We start from the raw sequence: 27,111 nt of genomic DNA on the forward strand, positions 1-27,111 counted from the left end.
GGAGCAATTAGTATGCAGCGCGCTTTTTTACTCCGAATCTGATGTGTTATTTCAAATTACCAGTCATTAATAAGGGTCTACTGCTATTCTCGAATCAAATAGAACGTACTAGTAGCATGTATGCTAAGTTGTAGAGTTATCTTGGCCGTGGAGTTGACTATCGATAAGACTGCATCCGAAAACGAGTCTACTACTGTCCCCACGGTCCACCCTTAGTTAAGAGGTCACCCGCACCTTCCGTCCAAAACCCAAGGGGAGAAAGGAAAATAGGGGCAGATGAGAGGGATACTAGTACTACGCGTAGTGCGGCGGAGAACCAAGAATCAGGGCAGATGGAGAAGGAAAAAAAAAAGGGGGGGAGAAAGAGATTATTAGGATTAGTGAGGCTCAGAACAACAATCATTTAGAGCACAAGTCATAGAGTCCAGAACTCCAGTTCGTCAACAACAGTTGGGCAGCTGCCATAACAACAATCGATTCGTGGCTGCAGACGAAAAAGTTCCAGTCCCCCACTTGTTTACCCAAAACGGGGTGAATCATTGCGGGTAAACAAAGCGAGGAAAAAAAAATAAGAAGATTCAGGGACAGCGCGCCGCCCGATCATCGACCACCCCTCATTTGCGATCATCCAACGAAACAAACCACCCACATCTTTCCATGCATTATTGTAACACTCTGCACTCTGATATACCCCTACATACCGATCGCCTCGCTGTCATCGTTGGAAGTGAACCAGGCTGGTGGAGTCGCGTCGGCCCGATAAGCGAAACAGGCGCGGCGATAAGCGCTGAGAAGTTTCCCCGTCACTGCGTCACTTTGCAACCCTCGTCGCTACTTCATCCTCCTCTTTCCAGATCAGAGCTCATATTGTAACAACTCCCTCCCTCCCTGCCTGCCTCCCCCGTTCACCGTCTCCGTCATCTTCTCATCGCGACTACCCAATATAGCAGGTATGTGCACTTTCCTCAGCGCCATCATGTTGTTGTTGGTTTATGAACTCCCCCCGACTCCCCCTCTTCTCTTCTCTTCTTCTTCCCTACCACCCTCTTCTTCTCCTCCAAACTGTCAAAATCGAAACACTCTTCCAACGCTATTACATTGTCTGCCCTGAACTTTGTGCTTTGTATCGAAAAAAAAGAATCCTTTAACTTACCAAAAAAATTGTTCTGTTGTTTTGTTTTTCTCGTTTCATCTTGTCTCTGAACAGTGATTTCTTTCTAACAATGTTGTTCAGATTTGAGATTACTCTCGGCCCTGCTGAGCTGAGCTTTGTGCTTGTCTTTCTCGCGTTTTTCGGTATTTTGCGGCTGTTTTTGTTTGCTTTGTGCTTCCTGTGTACCTTTTATCTCATCGAAAAGTATGCTTCCAGTGTGAAAGACTGGATTAAGAGTATGGAACCCAAGGCTACCGAGTTGGTAGCAACTTTGAAAAACCTGAACCTGGCCATAGATGCCAAGGTCAGCTTCTTAAATTCTGTTAAGTCAGACATCAAGCAGAAGAATGTTTCAGAGGGCGCAATTCCACCGATCTTTGAATCGTTGCGTCTGTCAATTGCCTCTTCTCACTCCACACTTCTGTCTGCTGGTTTCTCCACCTTGGGTCACTTTTTGAAGCGACTGTTCATTCAAGAACAGCATAGTATAGTTGCTTCGCAGGCTCGCCACCTTTACCCGTTGCTCTTGGAACGCCTGGGCGATCACAAGGAGCGAGTCAGAGCACAGGCGGCCCAAGCGTTCACTGACTTTTGGCCTGCAGCTAGCCATGAAGTTGAACAACATGTCCTGGGAACGGCCCTTGTCGGCAAAAACAACAGAGCTAGGGAAATGAGCATGATCTGGCTAGCTAATGTAAGTCTCCCCCCTATCGATCCTGAGCAAAGCTGACCGAACTCCACTGGCAGATGGCTAAGCAGTATGGCTTGCTCTTCCGTCCATATGTCCCTAGTCTTGTGGCATGTCTCGAGGACGCCGATAGTGCCGTCAGAGATACAGCCAAGGCGACCATTGTCGAGCTGTTCCAGTAAGTTTCGTTGGTCTTTTCCTCGAGCCTCTGCCGCTAACTTGACTTAGGAATGCACCCGCACATGCGAAGGCAGATCTCAAAAAGCAACTGAGTGAACTCAATGTCAGAAAGTCTATTGTCAGCATCATTCTGACGAATCTTGGCCTTGAATCTGATGAGTCTGATCATCTTTCACGACCGGCCTCGCGTATTGACCAGAGATCGGCCTCACGTGTTGATCAAAGACCAGTCTCACGTGTTGATCAAAGACCGGCCTCACGAATTGACCAGAGACCGGCTTCACGTGTTGATCAAAGACCGGCCTCACGTGTTGATCAGAGACCGACCTTGCGAATGGACCAGGGACCAGCCTCGCGTGTTGACCAGGGACCGGCTTCGCGTGTTGAGCAGAAAATGGCCTCGCGTGTTGAGCAGAAAACGGCCTCGCGGGTTGATCAGAGACCGACCTTGCGAATTGATCAGGCACCGACCTCGCGTGTTGAGCAGAAAACGGCCTCGCGTGTCGAGCAGAGACCGGCCTCGCGTGCTGACCAGAAACCAACCTTGCGAATTGACCACAGACCGGCCTCTCGCGTCGACACCGTCACTCAAGATAGTCTAATCAGACCGGCTTCTCAGCTCAGCAAACAGCCAGAAGTGCCTGCTCCTTCCGATGTGGAACCAATCATCGTTTCATCCGCTCGGGAGATAGATGAATTCGTGCGTCTAATGACACCATATTTCGAAGGACGTGAGTCCGAAGATAACTGGGTGCATCGTGAAAAGAGTGTCATTACTCTACGCCGACTTACGCATGGCAATGCGCCCCATGCATACTCTCAGACTTTTGTCGCTGCTATCAAGTCGATTCTGGATGGCATTTTCAAAGTCGTGAACTCGCTCCGAACTACTATGGGAACAAACGGATGTCTGCTCATTCAGGATCTCGCCCGAAAGTGTGGCCCTAGAATCGATCCGATGATGGAGATTATCCTGCAAAATCTCATCAAACTTTGCGCCGGTATGAAGAAAATAACGGCCGAAAATGGGAATCTGACCGTTGACATTGTTATTGGAAACGTGACATACACTCATCGAATTCTCCAGCATGTCTACGCCGCTTCCCAAGACAAGAACGTCCAGTTGCGTCTGTTCTCAGCTGGATGGTACAACACTCTTATCAACAAACAGGCTGGTCATAAGTCCTCCATTGAACACGGCGGTGGAATCGAGCTCATCGAGAGAAGTCTTAAGAAAGGACTTGGTGATGCTAATCCGGGTGTTCGTGAGGCAATGAGGAAGACTTTCTGGACATACTACAGCGTCTGGCCTCAGAAAGCCAAATTGTGGGTTTCCACTATCATACTGTTTTGTGACCTTGGTGAATAAACTGGCTAACAGACTACAGTATCATGTCTGACCTTGACCCAAAGTCACGGTCGCTATTGGAGAAAGATCCAGCTAACCCGGCTGCTGGCAACATGCAAACTGCAGACCGACATGCTTCGAAATCTTCTACAACGTCTCAGAAAGCCACTACAAGCAGCACCAACGTTATTCCGGGAAGAAGTGCATTGAAACAGGCGATCGCAGCGCAGAAGAAAGCACACCTCGCACCAAAAACTGCTATGACCCCGCGGCCTGAGTCGGCTCCTCAGGTCTCATCTTTGTCCTCCGCACCTATGCGGCCGATGGGGAAGAGCCGACGGCTTGAGCCGACTCGCCCGGCCACGCCAGATCAGAAGGAACCTGTAGACAAGGCGACAAATCAGGTCGTCATATACGAAGACACGAAGGAAAAGAGCGATGAAATTGCGGATGAAGCCGCAGAGCGGTCTGTCAGCCTATCTTCCACTGTTGTACACCATCCTATCGTAGTGACAGACCCTCTGAGACTGCGCGAGATCCCTTTGCCCAAACCATCATCTCCTATTGCGAAGGGCAATGAAAATTCTGTCCCGAAAGAGACAAAACCACCTACCACTCCGTCAGTCCCTCGCGATGCACCGAAAAACAATGCTCTAGAGGAACTGTCGAAAAATGAGCCAGATCATCGTGACAATAGGTCACCACAGACTTCTTTGCCACGTCTACCTTCGTTACATGTGCCGCGCACACGTCCCTCTACCGGACCGAGTAACGACACGGCGACGCATCGCTGTCCTAAATTTGAGGCAGCACAAAAACGCTTCGAGGAGAGACGTCGAAGCATCAGTCCCCGCTCCAAGGACCCAATGAAAGCGAGACAGACTCTTGAGAAGGGAATCCCCAGGATTCACTCTAAGAGTATGGACATTCATGGGTACCACAAATTGCAGGGGCTAATTGAATTTCACGATAGGCTGTTCGAAAACGAAGAGCAGTACTCCGAGCTTCTAGATGCCCTTTTGGGCGAACTTGAGAGACCACCTGACGAAAAGCAACAATACTTCGGGCGCCCGCTTGACCCCAAAGCCCAGGTGCTTATTACAGTGCGTTACACATTCAGACACATGAAACGACTCGTGGACAATGGTGGTTCCACGATGTCATTGGGGGAATATGCATCTCGTATAATCAAATCCATCATCAGAGCCCGAAAAAATTACGACACAACTTGCTACATGGCGATTGTTATGAATGAGGCCGCGGAGGAGATGGTGAGCGCGGCAGAGTTTGGGGACATTGTTAAGGCTGTCGTGGACGTCGTCTCTGCGGAGGAAGCGTCGCTTAATGACCGTGCCATTTTTATGGTATTCAACATTCTTACGGATATCCTGCGTCAGATGACCTCTCGTGCAGCTCACTTCCCTATGGATGTCCTGGAGAGGCTGGGTGATCTTGCCAGCAAGTATCTAACATCCGAGCAAGCGAATATCCGGCAAAAAGTGACGCAGCTGTGTGTACACTTGCATACTATGACTGCCGATGATGAGAAGTTTTGGAAAATCATTGGTCAGGTTTCTGAGAACACTCGGAACTTACTTTTATATTTCATTGCTATGGAGCAGTTGTGAATGAGACCTGCACTGTGTTGTATTATTAGCATCGCTATTGTTAGCATCCTTCTTGTGAGCATTGTTATTGTTAAGACCCAATCCGTTATTGATAGGACTCAATGAATCATATTAGTATCTCTGATGGAAATTACTGTGCATTGTGCAGAATTTGAGCTGCGCCTGCATCTCTCCAAGAGATGACTCAAGCTTGGGCCAAGGGACTCCAAGGAACCCTTCGTCCCAGACTTGTCTCCGGGTCATTTTAAGCACACGCACACTCCATGTCTCACTTGTGGCCATCTCGTTGGGTGGAATCTGCGCACTACGAAGGAAGATCTGGTGGCTGATTATCCGAACGGGTGAAGAAAGACCGGAAACGTGATGGGTGATCCAAGACAGAGAAATCCTCATTATAGTAGAATCCCACCAGTGTTGGACGTAACCCAGCGTCTTCAGCATCTCTCCCCATGCGCCGGCTTCTAGTGCCCCATATCTGGTGGAATTATCGGAGGAGACTTTTTACGTGTCTCTAAAAAAGCCTTTCATGTTCCCTTATCCCAAGTGTACTTTCTCGCATCTGCTTCGCTGTGTTGCTCATATCTCCTCTCTTCATGTCCGCAGACTATATCGCACTTCCCTTTTACTAACACTCCTCAGGCTTCCTGCGAACTTCCTCCACACTCCTCCCCCGTCTTGCTTCTATATTACCTCGCCGCTAGCTGTAGTTCTTCCTTGGCTACTAGATCGTCTTATCTACCTCGTGAACACCTCCTGGCGCAGTGAAGAACGTGCCCTTCCCTTCTCATCTTCTCTTCTTCTCTTCTTCTCTTCTTCTCTTCTTCTCTTCTTCTCTTCTTCTCTTCTTCTCTTCTTCTCTTCTTCTCTTCTTCTCTACAGCACCTCTCTTCTTCTCAACAATCCACAAAATCTTCCGGTTTTCTGAGATTTCTTCCCAAACCAATAACACTTCCAAAAACATTGCTTGCCTGTTTTTCTCGACCCCTTTTTCAGGGCTCCCTACGAGCAAACTTATAGGGGATATGTATTGTGAGCCTCTGGGCTCAGATCTCGGTCCTTTGCCGGATGGTGAGCCGTCTTAACACCCTTTTGTCGTGTTCTGCCCAAGGCTTTACTTACAAAATCCCGTCTAGAACCAGGTTTGATGTTACTGTCGGAAGTGCAGAGCTGGCACATCTGGTCAGTTTGATGCCTTGTTTTGATATCTTCTGCCTCTGTTTGTTTGCAAGATCATCTCGAACTTGCAAAGGGCTGTGTGATTTCCCTGGAGAATCCTCTCTCCTTTCTCCTCTCAATCCTCTCCTTCTTTCGTTTTGTTCTTCGTCTTCACCATATTCCGTTTTATACCGACCCATATTTCAGTGACAGATCTCTACTCCGTACTTTACCACTCTCAAAAAACTTACTTATTTTCCTGGGCTGTTTGTAAGCTCATCTTACAAATGCTTGAGACTTTCCCCGACGTCTTCCTCTTCTTTTCTCCTCTTCTTCTCCACAACACCCTCTACTCTGCATATCAAACTAATTACTTTCACAACTCCAACGCTTTACTACCCGCTCTGTTCTCCTGAAATTTCCTGAGAAAATCAAAACTTGTTAGAGATTATTTCGTCGTCTTGTTTTGCTCTTCTTTTGTCACACGCTTGCAATGAAGTTCAGGTTCGAACTTACTCTCGGCTCCGCTGAGTTGGCTTTTCTTATTTTCTTGCTTTTCTTCAGAAAAACTCAGGTAATCTTATTCAATTTCACCTTTTTGCTTGCCTTCTTTGCTACTGAAAGATATGTGTCCAGTGTAAGAGACTGGATAGAAAGCATGAAGCCTAAAGTTACGGAATAGTGGCTATTCAAGATTATAATACCTACTCGGGTTTGATTCACTTCGCTTCATATTCCTTGTCTAAGAAAGCCTGCTTCCATCCAGATACAAAAAGATTTTTTAATCAGAAAAATCCTTCTCTACACCTCTGCCGCAATGAACAAGATACTTATTGATTGCATCACCAACCCCCCTCCTGGTCCCCGGGAAGGGGTGGAATATTCTCTTCATGTTTTTTTCTTCCATATTTCTTCATTTTTTTCTTCGTTTATTTGCTTCTCCATTTCTTCTTTGGTCATTCTCTTCTTCTTTTCTTCTCTTCTTCTTCTCTACAACGCCTCCCTACTACAAACCCCCTCAAGCCAACGTCTTGTAAGAGCGAATTTTCACACTCTCATACCGCATCTGTTTCCTCTTGAGCTAGAGAAGAAAGAAAGCAACAGAAAAAAATTGTCTCATGATCTTGTTTTAACATTCTGTTTGTATTGTTCTGCTTTATTTCTTCACATTATCGACTGCTCCTAACCGGCTAAGTGCAGTGGAAGGTCATCAGGCGAGAAGGACAAGGCAAATGTGCCGAGTGAAGCCCCAAGAACAGGCCGGGGAAATGATAGGAACACACCAGCGACCTAAGAAGGAATCTGTACACATTAGCCATGCAGTTCGATCTAGTAGAAAAGAAAGATCGATTCACTCAACTGAGTCTCCAATCGGTGGCCATCAAACAAGCCATAGAAGATGCCACATGTAGAAGGGTAAGATGGATAGTAGCATAGATTGACAGGAGATAGGTAATGAAACAGGGTAGTAGACTATCAGGAAGTGGCAAAAACAAATATTACCAAAGGAAGCAACTACACACGCGTTGAGGCAAGTGCGTATCGTTGGCGGGTGTGTACAGCAGCAGCAGAGACGTGTTAGATATGATACACGAATACGATGCGCGAATCCGCAGCTACGCGTCAGATCGGGCGACACATCACAGTGAATGCTTGAACAAGAACACAGATTGTCGCTTGTCCCTTACATTACTCTGGTCGATCGTCTGGGCAAGAATGGAAGGTCAAACACGCAGGAACTATCTAATCAGATCTGCATCTAATCAGAGGAACTCAGGGGGAGTGTTGATTGATCAGATTAGATAAAGGAAATTGGAACCAAGGCTGACTACGGAGTAAACTAACAAGGTAGAACTATGTCATATTTCCGCCCCCCTGGAATCAGAAATAGAAACAAGAGTCGCTGCTTGTCGCAAACTAACTAGTGTGCAAAGTAAATAGTCAGGAGGTGCGAGCAGAAATTACTGGTGGTGCCCGATGGATGGGGGTTACTTAAGTGAGAACTGGGAGGAACACGCCGCGCCATCTGATAACTTGGACTGCTCCATCGGCGAACCCCATCAGAAGTGGGATTGTGGATAAGTTGTGGTTAGTATTTTACTTATTCTGGGATAGAACGGACGCTACATAATTCTAGAATCATGGAAGGCTTCGTAACTAATTTATGCAATTTAAATCAATTGTAGTCTCTTGTTTCTTATATTGCTATGGTATACACGATAGTAAGTGAGTTCACGGGATTTGACTGCTACAGCGGAATGCTGTCTCGTTTCAGTTCTGTGTTGAACGGGTAACACAACAGTGTTGCAGTGGTCATGCCTGCCCGAGCGGGGCTGAAAGAGTCCAAAATACTGGTGGGGGTGGATACTCACTCAGTACACAATCTGCATTTGTGGATTTGACCTATGAAGTAACCCAAAAATGGCGTTATACGAAAACCGACCTATGAAGGTTTCATCTGAAGGTTCGTGAGAGAAGATGAAGATTTACACCGCAGAGAAGGAGAAGAAGGAAGAAGACGGCAGAAGATGAAAAATTTCCCGCGGCGGCACCAGAATAGGCAGGTGATTGGGCTGCGGGTCTGCAGGTGATGGAGCGAACCTCGACAACAGAGTTATCAGATGAGCCCGACGACATGTCGATCCATCCAGCCACGTCCCACGCCCAGATCCTTAGCGCTTGTTGCCTCGTTTTCAGTTCCAGTTGAGTTTTGATTCATGCATATCACACAACGAGACCCTTTTTTCTTTTCTTTTTTTACTTTTCTTTTCTCTCTCTCTCCTGGTGCTTTTGTCGTGTATTTGAAGCCCTTGAAGATGAGCACCTGCCCTTTCTCTATGAGTAGTTGTAGTTGGAAGCCTCAGTCTGGCTGTTGAACGGTAGAAATAGCATTCTCCGAGAGCCACTTGATATTATTATTGTTTTTTTCGTGGGTTCCTTGAGATTAAAAGACGATCATAAGCGTTAGGTGACTAGCCAGCGTAGACTTAGTCGACTAGTATAGCCTCGGTTAGTACTTTTTCTTAGTGTTACACAGATCCCAGGAACCGCCGAACTGGCCTCCCACTTTGGCTCCACTACGTCTGGAACAAAAACATCCAATGATTGATTCTCCTCGCCGTTCCTCAATCCAAGTCGTGAACTTTCAACGGCAGTCCGGTGTTTGCTGCAATTACTCACACCCGCAGTACATCCTATTGGGATCGATTGTCTGCAGTACTTGTGAGGTACATGTGTCCACTGGGCGAAAATCATGTCGTTGCTGGGTCATTCTCCGGTTCCTCGTCCTCCTCTTTCCCTGTCGAGTGACGATCCATACCTCTTTCTCCGGTACAATTCCCCCTTCGTAGGTTTTGATCTTCTCCGCTCAGTCAACCAGCTGGAACGGGACCCTCTTTTCCGATGGTGGATTCTTTGGGGGTTACCGGGTTTCTCTTACTCATGGCCTTCCCCTCCATTGACTGGCCTTTGGGCTCAAGCACACCATGGCGTCAACTGCTGCTCGGCCCCAAGTCTTAGCTCTTTCAGGGCCGCAACCGGAGCAATTATAAGGAGCAATTCGGGTCTTGAAGTTTAGTGTGTCCCTGCTCTGTACGAACTATGCTAGCTCCTTTTCTATTTTTTTCTTGTGGACATTCTCTCTTTAAACTCCCGTCCTCCTTCTTTCTCCCCTCCGCTTTCTCCAGATCTGGTGAATTACTCACTTGAATAGAGTATTGTCGACATTGGCGGGGATGCTTTTTGGGGGACGTCTGTCTGAGTGTATCGGTTCACTCTTGCCCCATTGCCGGTCGATCCGTTCCGCGGGGATTTCGACTCATACCCTTCCAATTGAGGGACTCTGGAGCACCAGCGCCCTGGCTCCCCGTGCGCCTCTTTCGTTGACACATTGCGACTGAAGTTTAGAGTCGCGACAGCAGGTCCTGTCATATAACAGGATCCATACTTAACTACTCGAGCCTTGCCCTGCCGCTTCCAACCGAGACTGCGCACACCTATAAGTCACAATGGCAGACCCAGAACCATTGTCTGATGGGCGGGCAGACTCTAATGGTGTCTATGGTTTGGTATGTCAAGTCCAATTCGCTCGTTCGAAGGATGGGCATCAGGTACTGACTTGGGTGAACCCTCTCTTTGCATCTAGATGCGATCTGTCAAAGGACTAATCCCAACCAAAGCACACCTGAAGCAGTTCTTTGCCTACGTGCACCTTCTATTTTCTTTGGATTACACCATATTCGACGTATTTCTCATTGTATGCGGCGTGATATTCGGGATAGCTGGAGGAATCCCCTTCCCTCTGCTTGGGATTGTATTTGGTAATCTGATCAACAACCTCAATTCGACAACTTGTTCCACTTCAGACAATGCTTCGTCAAATTTGTCGTCCAGTGTACGCACCGAGGTTCTCTATGTGATTTACATCACCATAGCGAACTTCTTCATCATCTATATCTACACGTCATGTTGGTGCTTGGTGAGCGAACGTCTGGCGCGCCGCTATCGCAGGCGATACTTTGAAAGTATCATTAGGCAGGACATGAATTTCATCGAGTCTCTTCCTTCGGGCGATGTGATCTCCCGGTTGGTCAGTGACATTGAGACAGTGCAAATGGGGACCTCGGAGAAGGTGGGCCTGGTAATCTCCACTGTTTCATACTTTGTGACCGCCTATATCGTGGCTTTCATTAAGGCGCCAAAGATTGCGGGCATGCTGGTTTCAGTGGTGCCTTGCTTTCTCCTCATGTCCCTGGTAGGAGGTCACTTCATCAAAAAATATGCGAGCCGGATTACTGCCAATATCAATGCGGCTACATCGATTGCCTCGTCCAGTCTATCGCATTTGACCCTGGTTCATGCTTTCAATGCCAACGACCGCTTGGAGCAGCGATTTGCCACTTATCTCTCCAGGTCATCGATGGATGCACTCAAAAAGGCAGGTACGCATGCTACGCAACTTGGATTCTTGTACTTTGTGGCATACTCAGCCAACGCCTTGGCTTTCTGGGAGGGTTCCGAGATGATTTCCAACTCGGTTGCCCACGATAACTCAGGTATTTCTGTGGGTGCTGTATACACTGTCATTTTCGTTCTCATCGATGCTTCCTTCATCTTAAGTCAAGTTGCCCCCTTTATCCATGTCTTTGCGTCCGCAGCCGGTGCCTCGGAGCGACTTCTAGCCGTGATCAATCGTCGTTCTGCCATTGATGGAACCGCAGACGAAGGTGATAAGAAGACTGCCTTCGGAGAGGAGAACATTGAGTTTCATAATGTTCACTTTTCGTACCCGGCTCGACCAGACGTTCCAGTACTCCGGGGAATGAGTTTTGTCATTCCTCCTAGGAAGCATACCGCCATTGTTGGACCCTCCGGCGGTGGAAAGTCAACCGTGGTTTCTCTCCTAGAACGGTTCTATGACCCTGCATCAGGCGATGTGACCATCGGAGGAAAGAGTTTCCGAAATATCAATGTTCGACATTTGCGAGGCAATATTGGTTTCGTTCAACAAGAACCGGCTTTATTGGATCGAACAATTCTGGAGAATATTGCGTACGGCCTGGTGTCCTCATCCTCAGAGAAGCATCAACGGCTCGCCCCGTTCATTCTCGATGAAAGTCTTTCGGATCTTGCTTTCAAGATCAGGGAAGGCATGTCCGAGAATGCTGCTCTTACTGGCTTCGACAGTTGTGTGGCCGAGATTTTAGAACTCGTCAGGGAGGCAGCCGCCAGCGCTAATGCGTTGAACTTCATTGATGCTTTGCCTCACGGATTCGCAACCCTCGTTGGAACAGCAGGAAATCAGCTGAGTGGAGGTCAGAGGCAGCGAATTGCCCTTGCTCGTGCTCTTGTGCGAGAACCGTGTTTACTCATTCTCGATGAGGCTACGGCTGCCTTGGATTCCACCAGCGAACAACTTATCCAGGCTGCACTGGCCAAAGTCTCCGAAACGGTAACCACGGTTTCGATCGCACATCGACTAGCCACTGCCAAAAATGCACACAAGATTGTTGTCGTACAGACTGGACGTGTCACAGAGGAAGGATCTCATGCGGAGCTCGTGGCGCAGGGCGGCGTGTACGCAGAAATGGTACGGCTGCAAAACCTGGGTAAATTGAGTATTGAAGATCTGAAGAGCCCTCACGATATGATCACCACGAGCAGTCTTCATGAGAGTGTGCAGCCGGCAGACGAAAAGGAACCCTTGGTAGGCATTGGGGGCTCAGACATCACTGAAGACACGGTGGTTGGTGAGGTGTCCCCTGGTTCCAAAAATGGTGATGGGAGCAAAGACAAGAAGAGAAGCCGTTCGGGCTGGTTCACCATTAAGTATACGTTCTCGCTAGTGCGGGCCAACCTGCCGTTGATTTGCCTCGGCCTCTGTATGTCCGTCATCATTGGAGGTAGCTACTCGGCCGAGGCGATCGTCTTTGGCCACACAGTTGGTAGTCTGAGCCCCTGCAGATCTTCTGATGCCATCAGTGACAGTGGCAACCTTTATGGGTTGCTGTTTTTCATCCTTGCCCTGGTTGAGCTTACGGCAAATGTGGTGGGCGGCTGCGCCTTTGGCTGGGCAGCGGATAAGATCCTGTATCGGCTCCGAGTGCTATCGCTACGATCGCTGCTTAGCCAGACCATACAATGGCATGGTATGGAGGACCGGACACCAGGAACTTTGATCACATATATCACTGGGGATGCTGCTTCGCTGAGTGGCATTACCGGATCAACTATCGGTCTCCTCCTTGCTACAGCCGTCAACCTGGTAGCCGGGCTGGTGATATCGTTTGCTATCGCGTGGAAGATCACTATTGTCTTATTTCCGACCATACCCGTCCTACTTATAGCAGGCATGATGAAGCTCCGTGTCCAAGCCAAGTTTACCGAGCGGCATCAGAAGGCATTTGCCAAGGCAACGGCCATCACAGTCGAGGCCGTCGATAACATTCGTGCTGTTGCAGCATTCTCCCTCGAGAAGCAATCTCAGGAAGTGTTCGTTCGAGCCCTGCGCCGTCCCTACCGGGACACAATGAAGGCTATTGCACACGGCAACGCCTGGTTGGCATTGGCGTTTAGCATCAGCAACTTGGTGTATGCCCTCGCATATTGGTGGGGATCGAGGCAGGTGGCATCGGGGCTCTACTCCCAGACTCAGTTCTTTATTGTCCTCCCTTGCCTGCTATTCAGTACGCAGTCTTGTGGTCAAATGTTTGCTCTGGCGCCAGATATCTCCAAGGCCCGTCTGGCGTCGTCCAACATTGTTGATCTGCTCACTACCCGCTCTGCGGAGGAGGAGCTGACTCCGGGTTCCATGCAGAGCATGCAACCCTCAAGCAGGCTGCTTGAGGAAAAGGCCGCCACACAGGACGTGGAGGCCGCAGAGAAGCCCCGTACGGGTGTGCGCCAGACGAATGGCAACGGTATCGGCGCCCAGCTTCGTGGGGTGCACTTCACCTACCCCAATCGGCCTGAACGTCCAATCTTACGAGGACTTAACCTGGACATCAAGCCCGGTCAGTTCTGTGCGCTGGTCGGACCTAGCGGATCGGGCAAATCGACGACCTTTGCCATGCTGGAGCGATTTTACCGTCCTTCAGCCGGGTCGGTGATCATCGACGGAGTTGACGTGACTCGGCAACTAGGCACTGAGTTTCGGGATGATATCGCATTGGTGCCGCAAGAGAATGTTCTGTTCGAAGGCACGGTCGCGTTCAACATTGGCCTGGGTGCTTGCCCTGGGCATGAACCAACACAAGAAGAGATCGAAGCAGCGTGTCGCATGGCGCACATCCACGACGTGATCATGGCCCTGCCGGACGGGTACCAGACGATGTGCAGCCACGACGGCAAGCAATTCTCAGGCGGGCAGCGCCAGCGCCTGTCAATTGCACGCGCGCTGGTGCGCAAGCCACGGCTGCTGCTGCTGGACGAGTCGACGAGCGCACTGGATGTGGAGTCGGAAAAGAAGATCCAAGAAGCCCTGACAACACTAGCGGGCCGCACGACCATTGTCGCGATCGCGCATCGACTGAACACGATCCACCGTGCGGATCAGATCTATCTGATTGAGGAGGGCCGCTGTGCGGAGCAAGGAACCCATCAGGAGCTGATCCAGCGCAGTGAGACGTATCGAACGAGTGTGATCCACCAGTCGCTGGAGACCTAACGAAGATGGGCGACTGAAACACGGCACTGCTGCATCAGAACGCACCAAAAAAGAACAAGGGCACTCCTTCATTATGAGATGGTGTTGCCCGTTCATCTACAGCGTGTCTTCCGTTACTGTTGGGAGTGGAACTTGACTGCATCTTTCCTCTCTATACGCGACTCAAATAGGTAGCATCTGGTAAGATCATTGATTGGTTTGAAGAATTGGCGCAATCTCACCCGGGTATTTGGTAAACCAGGGATTTTGTTGTGTTTGAAAGGCGTTTATGGAAGTGATTGGATAGTGTACATAGAAGCGTTAATTTACACCTACAACAAGTATTTGCTGGCTTGGGATAGACTTCCGAGTCAGTGGCTGCCTGAGGCGCTGACAACTGACCGGTACCGTATCAGCCATACCATCAATACCATAGATACCGGCGGAAACACAGCCCATGCCCTGCCAGATTGGGAAGGTGGCCAGTATCGTATTCGGGGAGCCTCGTATCGCGGGTGTCTCATCCAAGGAGGTCTCCTTTTAAGGCAGTCGATTCAGAATAAAACGAGTGGATTCACTTGGAATGAATGGGACGATTCAATTCCCTCGAAAAGTCTTATTGTTCCAGACAATAGAGCTCTGACCACAATCATCCTCGCTAATATCATGGCGGGAGGAGGATAGTAAGAATAGGATAGGACGATGGGGTTCCGCGCGGCGAGTCTATCTGAAACGACGCTCCCCGTTTGGTGTGTTTCATTTCGGCCTCAAACTCTCTTTCGTCTCGATCTCATCTCTCACTCACCTCTTCTACTCTACTTCCGCCCTCCTCCTCCCCTGCTCGATTATCCGCCCCGTTGACTGGCTCTTATTCTTCCTTCTCTTATTTTCGTTGTTTCTTTTCCTTTTAGTCTGACGTGGTGCTTGGTGATTATAGTTTTATTGCTTTCCGTCCGCGGTCAGTTAGTTGGTTAGTGATAGGCCTCCCTGCCCCCCCGTCTTTTTGCCCCTGGTCGGCATTGCTGCTGGTCTGGTCCGGCGGCCTTTTTCGCGCTGCTCATCAACCAAATTCCCAGCAGCTGCTACTATTATTTGCTCTCCCTGTCTTTTCCCACGTCCCCCCCTCTCTCCCCTCCCCCCTTCCCCTCCTCCACCATGTTGACCCTGGTCGATCTGCGACTAACCCTGTTATTAATCTAATCACACCTACTAGACTCGTTCGTCATTCTATCATTCTGTTGCTCTCTGTTGGTGGTGGGAGTTAATTGCATTTCCATTCTGCGCGCGGACTCGTGTCCTCCCTCCCGCACCATCCCTCCCGGCACTACAGCCCTTGTACCCCCCCGTCCTGACAAGCCCCCGTTTCGCATTTCACTCGCTGTATGATATTCTAGCGATATTCCTTTTCATCGAACGAGACCGGCATTTACGCCTTCACTTCGACTTCGTCGCATGCGTAACGGGACATTGAGACCCCTTGACGACTTGAACGAAGCACCCTGACTTTAGCATCGCGGGCGAATCCCCGGATTCACATTATCGTTGACCTCCTTGATCAACTCGCCGTACATAGCTTGTTTGCCTCGGTCGCTACTAGAGCGAGGAGTACAGGATGGAGTCTCCCGCGTATCCAGAATCGCCGATGGACCAGGATGATATCCCGTATCCTTGCAAGGGCTGTGGAGAGGTATGCATGAGGCTCTGACTGGGGTAACAATGTTTATCGCATGCTAACCTAGCACTCTTCGCAAACAGATTCTAGAAGAGGGCAAAGCTTTCGAACTTGGTAGGTTTGCATTGAGTCCTCTTGACCCCTGTTTTGACAAGTGGCTGACCGCTCCTTTCTTGACTTCCCGTGTAGCGGGCAATCGATGGCACATTGAATGTTTTTGCTGCAGCACCTGCGGTACTCTTCTCGATTCCGACGCACACCTGCTACTCCTGGGAGATGGATCGTTGATTTGCAGCAACTGCACGTACAGCTGCAGTTCGTGTGGGAACAAGATCGAAGACCTTGCCATCTTGACGGGCGAGCAGGCTTTCTGCGCACAATGCTTTCGATGCCGGAACTGCAAAAGGAAGATCGAGAATCTGCGCTATGCTCGAACCTCGCAGGGTATATTCTGTATGGACTGCCATGAATCCCTCATGCAGCGTCGAAGAAAGAGGAACCGGAATGTCGCACCGTCGAGGAAGCAGACGCCGGCGAACATGAAACTGGACAAATCACTCCCTTCCTTGCCCTCGGAGGACCCCGAACCGATGCCTCGTGGCTCCGACGAGCCAGCTGCCGATGCGTATTCAGATGCAACCCCCGATACGACGATGCGAGGAGCTGCGCCTGCGCTGGACGCAGGAAGGGGCAGAAGCGCTTCTGCTACCGGTGCGGCTGCAGATAATCAAGGTAGGATACTCTGTGGTGTCCTGGATGTCGTAGTGTGCGTGCAGGGACTAACTCATGAAATGTTTCTAGATAACCTAATTCTCCCTTCGAGCACCTACCGAAGCAACCGACACTCAGTCATACCTCAACCAGAGGCAGATGGCGGTGGTGAATTCTTGATCCCTGTTGCGTTCGACCCCTCCGAAGAACAACGGTCCGCGCGCGGACAGTTACCCGCCACAACGTACGGGAAATCGCCTCATGGGTCGGAAAGCTCGTCTCCGCATATTGCGTACCAGGAAAAGGGCCGGGACCGCGGTGACCTTGACACGGCACGTTGGCGTCAGGATGACCTCGTCAACGGCACAAACACCGCCAGATCGGCTTCCGCTCGCAGTTCCAGGTCTGACCTGGGTCGTAAGGAGACCAGCACTTTCTCCACACCCAGCCCCGAAAGTACGAAATCGGCAACCGTTCAAAGAGAGGGCTTGGCTCCGGAGCTTCAGAGAACAGCCAGTGACAATACCACCACACTTCCGACTCGGCCTTCGCATGAGCTGCGTCGGTTGCACGAAACTACAGGGTCGGTGGACTCTGCACAGTCGTTCTTGTCCTCCACGAGCGTGCAGCATCCGAAACGGGCTGATTCCCTGGAGAGCAGGCTGCATCAGCTATCGAGAAAGGAGCCCGGAACGTCTCCTCGGCCGTCCTCTGTTACCCCCAGTGACCAGTGGAGCGAGCGATCCACCGACAGGACTGGTGTGAGCAGGAGTACACCTCGGACTGGCGACTCCGCGTGGACCCCGCGCAGTGAATTGAACGAACAGACTAAGCCCCCCGCGCGTCCCAACTCTATTAGCACTCTTCAGCAGGTAGAGGCCTATCGTCAAACTGACGGTGCGGGTTCTCCCTCGTTGCTGCGGTACAGCGGTGGCGGCGACTTCACCATGGACGAAGATATGGCCCGTATCATGGGCTCGGACGATGGCAACAATGCACAGACGAGTGAGTCTTTCCTACGACGCGTTTCGAACTCTGTTCGCCATGGCCGCAGCTACAGCGATAAAGGTTCTCGCCTATCAAGGGACGCCAAATGGCCGAAGTCGCCTGTTAACGGATCTGCAGCGATACCCGACCTGGCGAGCCCGTCTCTGATTTCTCCTGACAACGCAGGACCTGAGGAAGTGACATGGCTGCGTAATGAGCTGCGCAAGGAACGGCAGCGTGTGTCCGATCGGGAACAGAAGATCGCCGAGATGGAGGCGATGCTGAATGCAAGTGCCGATGTCAAGCAGGTTAACACTGAACTTCACGAGAAGCGCTCCACCATGGTGGTATTGGATGCACAGAAAGAGATTGCCATGCGTGAACTCACCGTGCTAACCGAGCACCTCGAGGCTGAGAAACGTGGCAACGGTGGATCACTCGACCTTGGAAAGCTGACCAACCATGTCTTGCGGGAATTCGTGGAATCGATACAGAAGCTGAAGGATACCTTTACGCCACAGATCGAAGAACTGGTGCAGAAACGCAACGATGCCGCGGAGGAATTGGCCAACTTGAACCGTATGAAGGACAAGAGTTTCCAGGAATTCGAGCAGCTATCCTCCAAGAACGCTCAACTGGCGGAGCTGAACAACCAGCTGGTGCATCAGATCCAGGAGCTCTACAAGGCCAACCCGACGGACGGCCGTGGGGCTAACGGTCTTGGTATCTACTCTCATGGCAAGGAGAAGTCTCTCTCTGCTATCGATGCTCTCAAGGCGGCCAACAGCGATCTGGTTCCTACAGTAGCGACGACAAACATTTCAGAGGAGGCTGAGCCAGCCACGATCGTTCCCGGACCCCAAGTGGTTAGCATCAGAAAGGGACAGCCTCGCAAGTTCAACTGGAAGAAGGGTGGTCAGAACGTCGCCAAGGGTGTCACCAAGGGTCTCAAGGGTGCCTTCATGTCGAGCGAAGCGACCCCAGCTGAGGGTAACCCGGGTCTGCCGCGCTCCCAAACGCAGGACCCAAGTCGCCCCGGTTTTGGCTTCTTCGGTAACCAGCGGAGCAAACAAACAGGACTACGGATGCCGCAAACCGACAGCGTCCCGGCCCTGGCTGAGACTCCTGCTCCTGGAGGTAAGTATTTAGCTTCCTTCGTTCCAGTTGCACGCAAGCAGATAACTAATATGGTTGAGCAGGACTCTTTGGCACAGATTTGGAACAACGCATGGAGCAGGAGAAGAGCATCATCCCTGCCATCATTACTCGCTGTATTCAGGAGGTCGAACTACGAGGTATGTGGTGCCAATTACGGTCGTGCGCTTGGGATGCTAACCGTCTGCCTAGGTATGGATATGGAAGGTATCTACCGGAAGTCCGGCGCCAGCTCTGCAATTCAGACTATTCGGGAAGGATTCGAGCGCTCTCCACAGGATTACGATATTTCCGACCCTGACCTCGATATCCATGCCGTGACCTCCGCGTTGAAGCAGTACTTCCGCAAGCTGCCCATGCCGCTTATCACGTTCGACGTCTATGAGAAGATCATCGATTCGGGCGAGATCACTTCTCAACCCGCCCGGGTCGAACACCTACAGAAAAATCTGCGCGAGCTGCCGCGCGTTCACCAGGATGTGCTCGAGTTCCTCGTGTTCCACTTGAAGCGCGTGGTCGAGCGCGAGAAGGAGAACCTGATGACCAGCCAGAACATTGCCGTGGTGTTTGCGCCAACCATCATGCGGCCCGAGAGTCTTGCACGAGAAATGACTGATGTGCAGAAGAAGAATGAGGTTTTGAAATTCTTGGTTGAGAACTGTCAGGAAATCTTCATGGGTTTGCAGGGTTAGAACGCCATCAGTTTCGTTTTTGATTGGACCATCAGCCTGGTCCAGAGGGCGCGAGGATGCGAACGGTACATTTCCATTTTCTTTTGCTTCTCGAATCTCTCTTCCCGCTTTTGGCTATTGGAGTGATATCCACCCCATTCCCATTTTCCTTTCTTCGTTAGAATACCCCGAACCCTGTCAGTTCGACAGTTGTACATATATCGCGGCGGCATGGGTGTCTTGGTCTTTTCATTCTCCCTCCCCCCATCCCCTTCCATTTCATCATGCCTCATCATACCTTCAAAAGCCCTGCTACCGTCATTCTCGAATGATATATCTGATCAGCGCCTTGCCTCCCGTCGATACCCTTATGTGTCTCAGTTTTCCTTTTCTTCCCAATCCTGTTGCCCCCTCAAGTTTATTCCATGTAATCTGTCTCATTTCCTCTCCCCGCTTGCTTGCTTGATTTATCCCGCAGGTTCGAAGCTAGTTCTTAGTCCATGGTGATGTGATATTGCTCTCCCTGAAGCCCGAAGCAGTCGATCTGTCTCTCGTATCCTCCTGTCTGCTGAGTGTGGGGACCACCGTCGGGTAAGTACCTGGCCGGTGTCGTCCTTCAGTCTTCATCACTCCCTGTCTCCTCATACTTATCTCTATAAACTCATTTGCCATTGTGGATCGTGGTGTGCTTTCTAGGGGATTTGGAAGTTATCGATGAGAATGAGAGTGAGCGTTGGCGTCTTGTCGTTAGGGGTGTGTGTGATTAGCTAGTTTGTTCCTGCTTGCTTGCTTGATAGATAGATCGAGTTATGGTGTTGTAGTATGTGATTGATTGTGCTTTAGTTGCTTGTCTTGTCTACTTGTATCAGTTGTAGGGGTGTTTTGTTTATCGTGTGTGTATCCGATCGTGTAGTTGTGTCACGTTCTAGCGTGTTTATCTTACGGTCATTAAATACAATGGGTAGTAAGGATGAATCTTGTCTTCTATTTTGGGTAATGGCCATCTAGAATGTCTCATCTTCCAGTCGCTCCACCCGTTGGATGATACTCGGACTTTGTTCGATGGGTAGATCGTCTGCTCTATCGTTGGCTCCGGCGGTGAAGAGCAGGTCTTCCACGATGCGTTTTGATGCTTCCTTGGCTGTTATAGCATACATTGGTTAGCATGTACTGCATTTTTGGACGTACAAACCAAGTAAGGAAAATAGGAACAGGGGGAACGTGTTAACTCACCAGGCGTCTTCATCAACCGACTCTGCGGTATATGAAACTGCATCGTCTTAGGAGGACTCGGTCCCATATCCTCATCATCCCCGTCATCAAAGTCATCATCACTGTCCCAAGCCGATCGCCTCGCACCACCACCGCCGCCGCGTGCAGGAGTCAGCACACTTATCCCGGGCTTCGGGGTAATCCGCAGCTGATTCGCACTGGGTCTCCTCTTGCGGCCCGTATTCGGCGTTTCCACGCCCTTCATAGGAGACGAAAAGATCTCCGCATGCAATTTGGGGGCTTCCGGCTCCGGACTGGAGATAGGAGAGTCATCGTACGCGTACTTCTTGCTGTTGTTTGTTGTCTTGGGTGTAACGGTAAACTTGGATCTGGACTCGTATCCGTATCCCTTTCCGAGCGGGGTGGCTTGCACGCGGTATGTTTTGTCGGCCATCTGGTGCATGATTGGGTCCTCAGCGGGAGGAATAAAGGGTGATGATGACATTGGAGTATGGGATTGGTTGTGGGAGTAGTCGTCGGTGTAGTGATGGGTTCTGGCGGAGGAGTATTTGGCTGGGGTGGTCGGGAGGTAGGGGTCGTTTTCGTCGTCGTCATCGTCGCGGAAGCGGGTATCTGGGGTTGGGTGCGCGATGGACGAGGTGTCATCGTCATTGGCGGCGTAGCGGTTGTCATGACCGGTGACACGAGGGGTGCTGTGGGAGGAGAGGCTGAGGGAAGTGAGCTCGATGTCGTCGGCTCGGTGGAGTTGGTGGTGGCTGTCGTCTTCGCCGGCTGTTTCGGTAACGGTTTGATCTTCTTCGGCCGTTAGGTTCGTCGGTTCTTGGACGGTGGTATCTCCGTCGGGCTTCTCTTCGTAGCCGGAGAGGGAGACATTGGCACTGGCTTCGAAGAATTGTTTCCAGAACTGGTGGGGAGTTAGAGTGCCTGCAGGGGTCGTTGTTGGGGGTATGGAAGGTGATGTACCTTTGTGCCATCCCAGACATCGCGGGAGCTCTCTGCGTATTGCTCGACCAAGGGGAGAATATTTGTCGTGACGATGCGGTGGGCTTGGCTAAAGTTGTGGTCGATTTCTGGTGAGGACTAATGTCAGAGGGGTATGCAGGAGCTATATCAAGTGATGTTGTTACCTTGGAGGGTCAGGGTGATGGACTGCTCGAGCTTCTCGAGCTCCTCTGTAAGCGTGAGGGGGCGCTGCGCCATGGAGGATGGGCGAGACATGATGACTGTCTAGTGTGTAGCAAATTGGACGCCGTTAATGACTGCACAGATGCGCAAAGGCAATGTGACTGCTAAAGTTGTTGATGTTGATGTTGATGTTTTGATCGGGCGGAGGGGAAACGCGGGATGCCGGATCGGGTTGCAAGGTAGGGCAGCCGGATAAGGGCAGAGGCGGGTCACATGTGGCGGGCGGCGGGGAAAATGAACCCGGATCTCCGCCTGATCAAGGCTGGAGGTGACGCCGACACTCACTTACTACCGCTGCCTGCTGCTTTTCACCCAGATCTGTCTTGGACGCGACTGAGGGTGTTTCGCCATGCCTACGCCGGTTGCCAAAGGTATGCTTGCTATATAGGGCCATTTCATTGTTTCCTAAATGCTTAAACAGCCCTGCTTTTGTTGTATTACCCGGGCGGTGTGCTTATCAGGAAAATGACCATGATCTATGAGCTGCTCGAGCCCGGCTCGATCGGCATCGTCTGTGAGATGATTTCATTGTAGTTGCTTTCTTTTCACATGTGAAAGAGCTATTCTACGCAAGTGCTTTCAGCTCGGAAGCGGTGGTACTGACCTCTCAGGCATTATTATCACCGTGTCGGCGCTTGTCGCTGCAGGTATCGCGGTTTACGAATCGCCCCAGTTCCGACAATGGGTCAATAGCTCACGACGAAAGATCGCCCTGGCGCTCCACCATCTCGGTGATGAGATCCATCCACAAGACGCAGCCGCTCTAAGGCAGGATATCTCAATGACGGAAGAGGTGGGCGCTGCGGCTGAGGAGCGACGGCGGTTAGCGGTGGAAGAGCTTCAGCGGCGACGCAGCGTACTCGAATCCCGTCGCAAGGCTCGAGATGGAGCCCCAGCAAGCAGCTTTGACGCTTTGGTGGATGAAAGTGGCCGACTTCTGGATAGTCCAGAGCCCCCAGTGAATGATTCAATGGCGAACTCGACGGCAGTAGAAGTGACAACGTCGCAGCCTGTTCAACGTGGCAAGCAGACTGGAACGTCAACTCCTATGGCTGAAGCTGATGGCTCAAACAACGTGGGGAGTCGCCTACAGGTTGCGATCCCGTCACCTGGCTCTCACACCCCGTCGCTTGTTGAGTTCACTCCTACGTCGGAAGCACCGGAAAGGCTTGCGACCTCGTTCCATTCCCAGTTTAGTGAGGGCGAACACTTCGTAGGATCGGATAGCTACCATCGTCCCGACACACCTGCGTCTAGCCACACCGAAGATTATTCTCAGGTTATCTATGCCCATCCGGAGGATCATGCCGTCAATGGTACTGGTCGGGACCTGAGATCTCCATTTTCAGACCTGTCCGACCTGCACTCCGAGGGTCATCACGTTGAGCGCCCATCTACACCGTCTACTGCCGGTAGCTTCAGCCAAATCTATGAGTCCGCGCTGGATGGGTCGGAAGGTACTCTGAGCGACTTTGAGCGGTCCGGTGCAGCTACTCCGGCTAGCTGGTCGGAGATTGGAAGCGTTATCAGCAACGACGAGCAGCATCATCATTTGTAGGCATGGAATTGGTTGACTAATTTTGAGGGAACTTTTGCTGGACGTATGGTCATGGGCAGGCGATAGGGTGTTAAGCTTGCTTGGATTGGTTTGCTTATTCGGGCGCAATGTGGCAATGGTCACGCTGTACATATATTGCTTTTCGTTAGAAACACAGTGGATTTGATAAAGTAAGTTTTAGACTGTAACGGTGATCATCGTCGCCGAGGTTGGAGCATATCGGAGGTACTTCCAACTCCTCATAAATTGGCCGAGAGGCAAAGTACTGTTAGTGCTGATCGGCCCTCCCAGAGGGGAAAGAACCTCGGCTGTTCGGCTGGATTGGAGGACCACCGCATTTACTCCTTCATTATATCATCCTCCTCTCCCCTCTTCTGCTCCGCTCCTTGCTTATCCCTCTTGATCTTTTAGCGATATCTCTATTATCACAGGTACGTACATACCCATCGATGTGTCGAACAGCTGCACCGGTCCTTTCAACACCAATTTGCGCCCGACAGACTCATCTCTTTCATGCTATCAGCTCCCCCAACCAATCCACCTCTAAGAAACTGACCGCTGAATCTCACAACAGCTACTCAAAACATCATGGCAGCAGATCGTCTAAACTCTATTCTCAGTCACCTGAAGCCGACAGGCAATAGTGGACTCGCCGCAATGTAAGCTTCAGACCGTTTCCGACAAACAAACACCGCTAATCAGCACCCACCAGCACTCAAAAGAACCCAGACGATGTAGTCATCACCCTTGCGCTGCGCACGCCCCTCGCAAAGGCCGTTAAGGGTGGATTCAAGGATACAGAGCTGGATTACATCCTCTACGCACTGTTGAAGGAAGTGCTCTCTAAATCTAAGCTGGATCCCGCTTTAGTTGAGGATGTGTGCCTGGGAAATGTGAGCACCAACTTGTCCTCCTTACGGATACCGGGCTACTAATCCTCATACTATTATTCTAGGTCGGCGACGGCAAAGCAGCCTACCTCGTCCGCGCTGCCTCCCTCGCAGCCGGCATCCCTCACACTGCCGGTGGATCCTCCGTGAACCGCTTCTGCTCGTCTGGTCTGAAGGCCGTACAGGACATCGCGAATCAGATTCAGCTTGGAGCCATTGATGTTGGTATCGCTGTCGGTGCGGAGTTGATGTCTGCTGGTGGCGACCGGCTGCCGCGTCCGTTCAACGAGGAGGTCCTTCGCAACCAGGAAGCGGCGGACTGCATGCAGCCCATGGGTCAGACGTCGGAGAATGTTGGTGCGGACTTCAACATCACGCGCGAGCAGCAGGACAAGTACGCTGCGGAATCTTTCCGTCGGGCAGAGGAGGCTCAGAAGGCGGGCTGGTTCGATGACGAGATCGTCCCCATTACCACAAAGGTCAAGGACCCGAAGACTGGGGAGCTGAAGCAGGTTACGTTGACGAAGGATGAGGGTATTCGCTATGGTACGACGCCAGAGTCGCTGGCCAAGATCCGTCCTGCTTTCCCGCAGTTCGGTAATCGGAGCACGGGAGGAAACTCGAGTCAGGTTACGGATGGTGGTAAGTAATATTCATGATGGTTGAGTTATGAGGATTGTGCTAACTATGTCTGTGTGTGAACAGCCGCCGCTGTTCTTCTCATGCGCCGCTCCAAGGCTATTGAGCTGAACCAGCCCATTCTGGCCAAGTTCTGCGGTGCCACCGTCGCGGGAGTGCCGCCCCGGATCATGGGTATTGGTCCCACGGCAGCGATCCCCAAGCTGCTGTCCCAGTTCAACTTGAACAAGGACGACATTGACATCTACGAGATTAACGAGGCCTTCGCCTCCATGGCTGTCTACTGCCTTAACAACCTTGGTCTGGAGCACGCCAAGGTGAACCCGCGCGGTGGTGCCATTGCCCTTGGCCACCCTCTGGGCGCAACGGGCGCACGCCAGATCTGCACGATTCTCAGTGAGGCGCGCCGGACGAAGAAGAAGATCCTGGTGACAAGTATGTGCATTGGCACGGGCCAGGGTATGGCGGGTTTGTTTGTGAATGAGCAGGTGTAAAAGTAGATAGTATGGTATCATATCATATCATTTCATGTCATTAAATGCTGGTGTCAGCAATGGAGTGGATACTATGATGCTACGCGAATCCAGAAACTATACACAAGCCACTCAACCAAAACTAACAAGATCCATCATGGTATATCACGACTTGCCCTCCCCTTCTCTCTCTCTCGCCCTCTTCATCCTCTCCTCCGCCGCCTTCGCCAAAACCTCCCTCCGACTCTCTCCTCCCCCATCACCACCACCCCCACCCCCAAGCACAAACTGCCCCCCAGTCCATCCCTTCTCATCAACCACCAAACCATGCTCCCTAACCCCCTCCCAATCCCCCGGATTATAAAACTCCTGATCCCCCACCGTCCTCCCACTCTTCGTCCAATCCCCCCTCTCAACCTCCTTCTCAATCTGGGACGTCAAATCCCAGAAATCACGATCATGTTCACTAAACACACAATGCGCCAGCTCATGACACAGCGTCTTCCGTATCGTGCGATAATCCCTATACCCATCATACGCATCCGTCCTCAGCCTTAACTCAATCACCTCGCCCTTATTCCGATTCAGACCCAATGTTCTCGACTCGCTCGTCGTATGCTCAGCCGGATCCATCTCCGTTAACAGGGGCACAGAGAACTTATGTTTCTGCATCGCGGATTTAATCCCGGGGTCGTCGCGGAGGCGTTCAAGAAACGTCAATGATTTAGAAGGGTTAGGGAGATGCGGGAGCGGAACGCATCGGTGGAAAGTGTAGGAGCCGCTGCCGTTGGCGCTGTTGGCGAGGGTGTGGATTTTGCTGATGTTGGAGGAGGTGCTGGACGGGGTGGGTTTCGCGGCGTAGAGACGGTGTGCGCGATCGCGGGCTTCAGCGCGGGCTTTGAGTTCTGTGCCGTGCGTGTTGAGGGACTCGATGTCGCGCGGGGGTGTGCCCAGCAGGGTGAGTTTGAATTTGGGGGACGTGAGGGGGAGGAGGTCCTGGAGGGGCGTTGGTGGGAATGGATGTTTGAGCATGCCGGGGGAGGGAGATATGAGGAGCTTTTGGTGGGTTGGGGGGATTTGGAGTGTCGAGGAGATTAGCTCTGTTAGGTCTGTGAGGGTGCTGGTGGTTGGGAGGGTGAGGGAGTGGGAGGCGTTGCGGTGGTGGATTTGGAGGGTTAGGGTGGCCCCTGTTGGGGATTCGGTGTCGGTCATGGTTGGGGGTTGTATCTGTGAATGTGGCGCGTGAAATGGGGGGGTTTTGTGGGGGAGAAAGTTGGATTATATACAAAGACGCAGAAGTGGTGATGATCTTCGATGGAGTTCGATCTTGTTTTGTCAGCGATAAGGCGATAAGCATGATTTTTATCACGTGGTGATAGGTGATAAGAGCTAGTCGATTAAGGTTAGTGTGGTTTCACCTTTTTTTACTGGTATGTAATGGAAGGGCCCCTGGTTACTGGTGCCTCAGGTAGCGAGCGGATCGTCGCTGCTTAATTTCGGCTGGTCCGAGGCTGTTTGGCGTTGAGAGATGCTGTCTGGGATTGATCACCCCGCGGGTCCTACTCTGTTACAAGTGTACTACGCCTGATTTAGCTTGTGCAGAATGATGCAGAAAGATTGTATGACCACTAGATTGACTCTG

General features: G+C 51.2%; 8 protein-coding genes across 8 annotated transcripts; 6 read left to right on the forward strand and 2 right to left on the reverse strand.

Annotated features, from left to right (window-relative positions):
• Positions 1–1,048: 1,048 nt before the first annotated feature.
• On the forward strand, positions 1,049–5,122 carry BDQ94DRAFT_179659 (uncharacterized protein). The gene is made up of 4 exons (XM_026773439.1): positions 1,049–1,847; positions 1,901–2,019; positions 2,070–3,347; positions 3,410–5,122. Exons 1-4 carry the CDS (start codon positions 1,224–1,226, stop codon positions 4,995–4,997), a joined length of 3,609 nt encoding a protein of 1,202 aa, XP_026631660.1. The 5' UTR covers positions 1,049–1,223; the 3' UTR covers positions 4,998–5,122.
• Positions 5,123–8,823: 3,701 nt separating this feature from the next.
• BDQ94DRAFT_134340 (uncharacterized protein) lies at positions 8,824–9,312 on the forward strand. The gene has a single exon (XM_026764445.1). The coding sequence runs from the start codon at positions 8,870–8,872 to the stop codon at positions 9,026–9,028; it is 159 nt and encodes a 52-aa protein (XP_026631661.1). The 5' UTR covers positions 8,824–8,869; the 3' UTR covers positions 9,029–9,312.
• Positions 9,313–10,159: 847 nt separating this feature from the next.
• BDQ94DRAFT_165752 (ABC transporter ATP-binding protein) lies at positions 10,160–14,316 on the forward strand (the record flags this gene model as incomplete). The annotated part of the gene is made up of 2 exons (XM_026770391.1): positions 10,160–10,219; positions 10,297–14,316. 2 exons carry the CDS (start codon positions 10,160–10,162, stop codon positions 14,314–14,316), a joined length of 4,080 nt encoding a protein of 1,359 aa, XP_026631662.1.
• Positions 14,317–15,907: 1,591 nt separating this feature from the next.
• Positions 15,908–19,617, forward strand: BDQ94DRAFT_179665 (putative Rho GTPase activator Rga; the record flags this gene model as incomplete). The annotated part of the gene is made up of 5 exons (XM_026773440.1): positions 15,908–15,982; positions 16,051–16,699; positions 16,769–18,802; positions 18,865–18,960; positions 19,013–19,617. The coding sequence occupies 5 exons, from the start codon at positions 15,908–15,910 to the stop codon at positions 19,510–19,512; spliced, it is 3,354 nt and encodes a 1,117-aa protein (XP_026631663.1). The 3' UTR covers positions 19,513–19,617.
• Positions 19,618–20,246: 629 nt separating this feature from the next.
• On the reverse strand, positions 20,247–22,019 carry BDQ94DRAFT_46372 (DASH complex subunit ASK1). Its single transcript, XM_026775843.1, has 4 exons — positions 21,852–22,019; positions 21,688–21,794; positions 20,725–21,628; positions 20,247–20,632 (listed from the first exon to the last, which is right to left on the reverse strand). Exons 1-4 carry the CDS (start codon positions 21,940–21,942, stop codon positions 20,496–20,498), a joined length of 1,239 nt encoding a protein of 412 aa, XP_026631664.1. The 5' UTR covers positions 21,943–22,019; the 3' UTR covers positions 20,247–20,495.
• Positions 22,020–22,187: 168 nt separating this feature from the next.
• BDQ94DRAFT_134349 (uncharacterized protein) lies at positions 22,188–23,827 on the forward strand. Its single transcript, XM_026764446.1, has 2 exons — positions 22,188–22,280; positions 22,521–23,827. Exons 1-2 carry the CDS (start codon positions 22,259–22,261, stop codon positions 23,465–23,467), a joined length of 969 nt encoding a protein of 322 aa, XP_026631665.1. The 5' UTR covers positions 22,188–22,258; the 3' UTR covers positions 23,468–23,827.
• A 21-nt stretch (positions 23,828–23,848) lies between these two features.
• Positions 23,849–25,768, forward strand: kat1 (putative 3-ketoacyl-CoA ketothiolase (Kat1)). Its single transcript, XM_026775844.1, has 5 exons — positions 23,849–23,898; positions 24,042–24,126; positions 24,180–24,360; positions 24,423–24,999; positions 25,063–25,768. Exons 2-5 carry the CDS (start codon positions 24,056–24,058, stop codon positions 25,488–25,490), a joined length of 1,257 nt encoding a protein of 418 aa, XP_026631666.1. The 5' UTR covers positions 23,849–23,898; positions 24,042–24,055; the 3' UTR covers positions 25,491–25,768.
• On the reverse strand, positions 25,635–26,681 carry BDQ94DRAFT_165757 (putative zinc metalloproteinase; the record flags this gene model as incomplete). The annotated part of the gene is made up of 1 exon (XM_026770392.1): positions 25,635–26,681. The coding sequence occupies one exon, from the start codon at positions 26,679–26,681 to the stop codon at positions 25,635–25,637; it is 1,047 nt and encodes a 348-aa protein (XP_026631667.1).
• Between the last annotated feature and the right edge of the window lie 430 nt (positions 26,682–27,111).

The sequence above is a fragment of the Aspergillus welwitschiae genome (genome assembly GCF_003344945.1).
Source record: "Aspergillus welwitschiae strain CBS 139.54b unplaced genomic scaffold BDQ94scaffold_2, whole genome shotgun sequence".
Lineage (NCBI taxonomy): Eukaryota > Fungi > Ascomycota > Eurotiomycetes > Eurotiales > Aspergillaceae > Aspergillus > Aspergillus welwitschiae.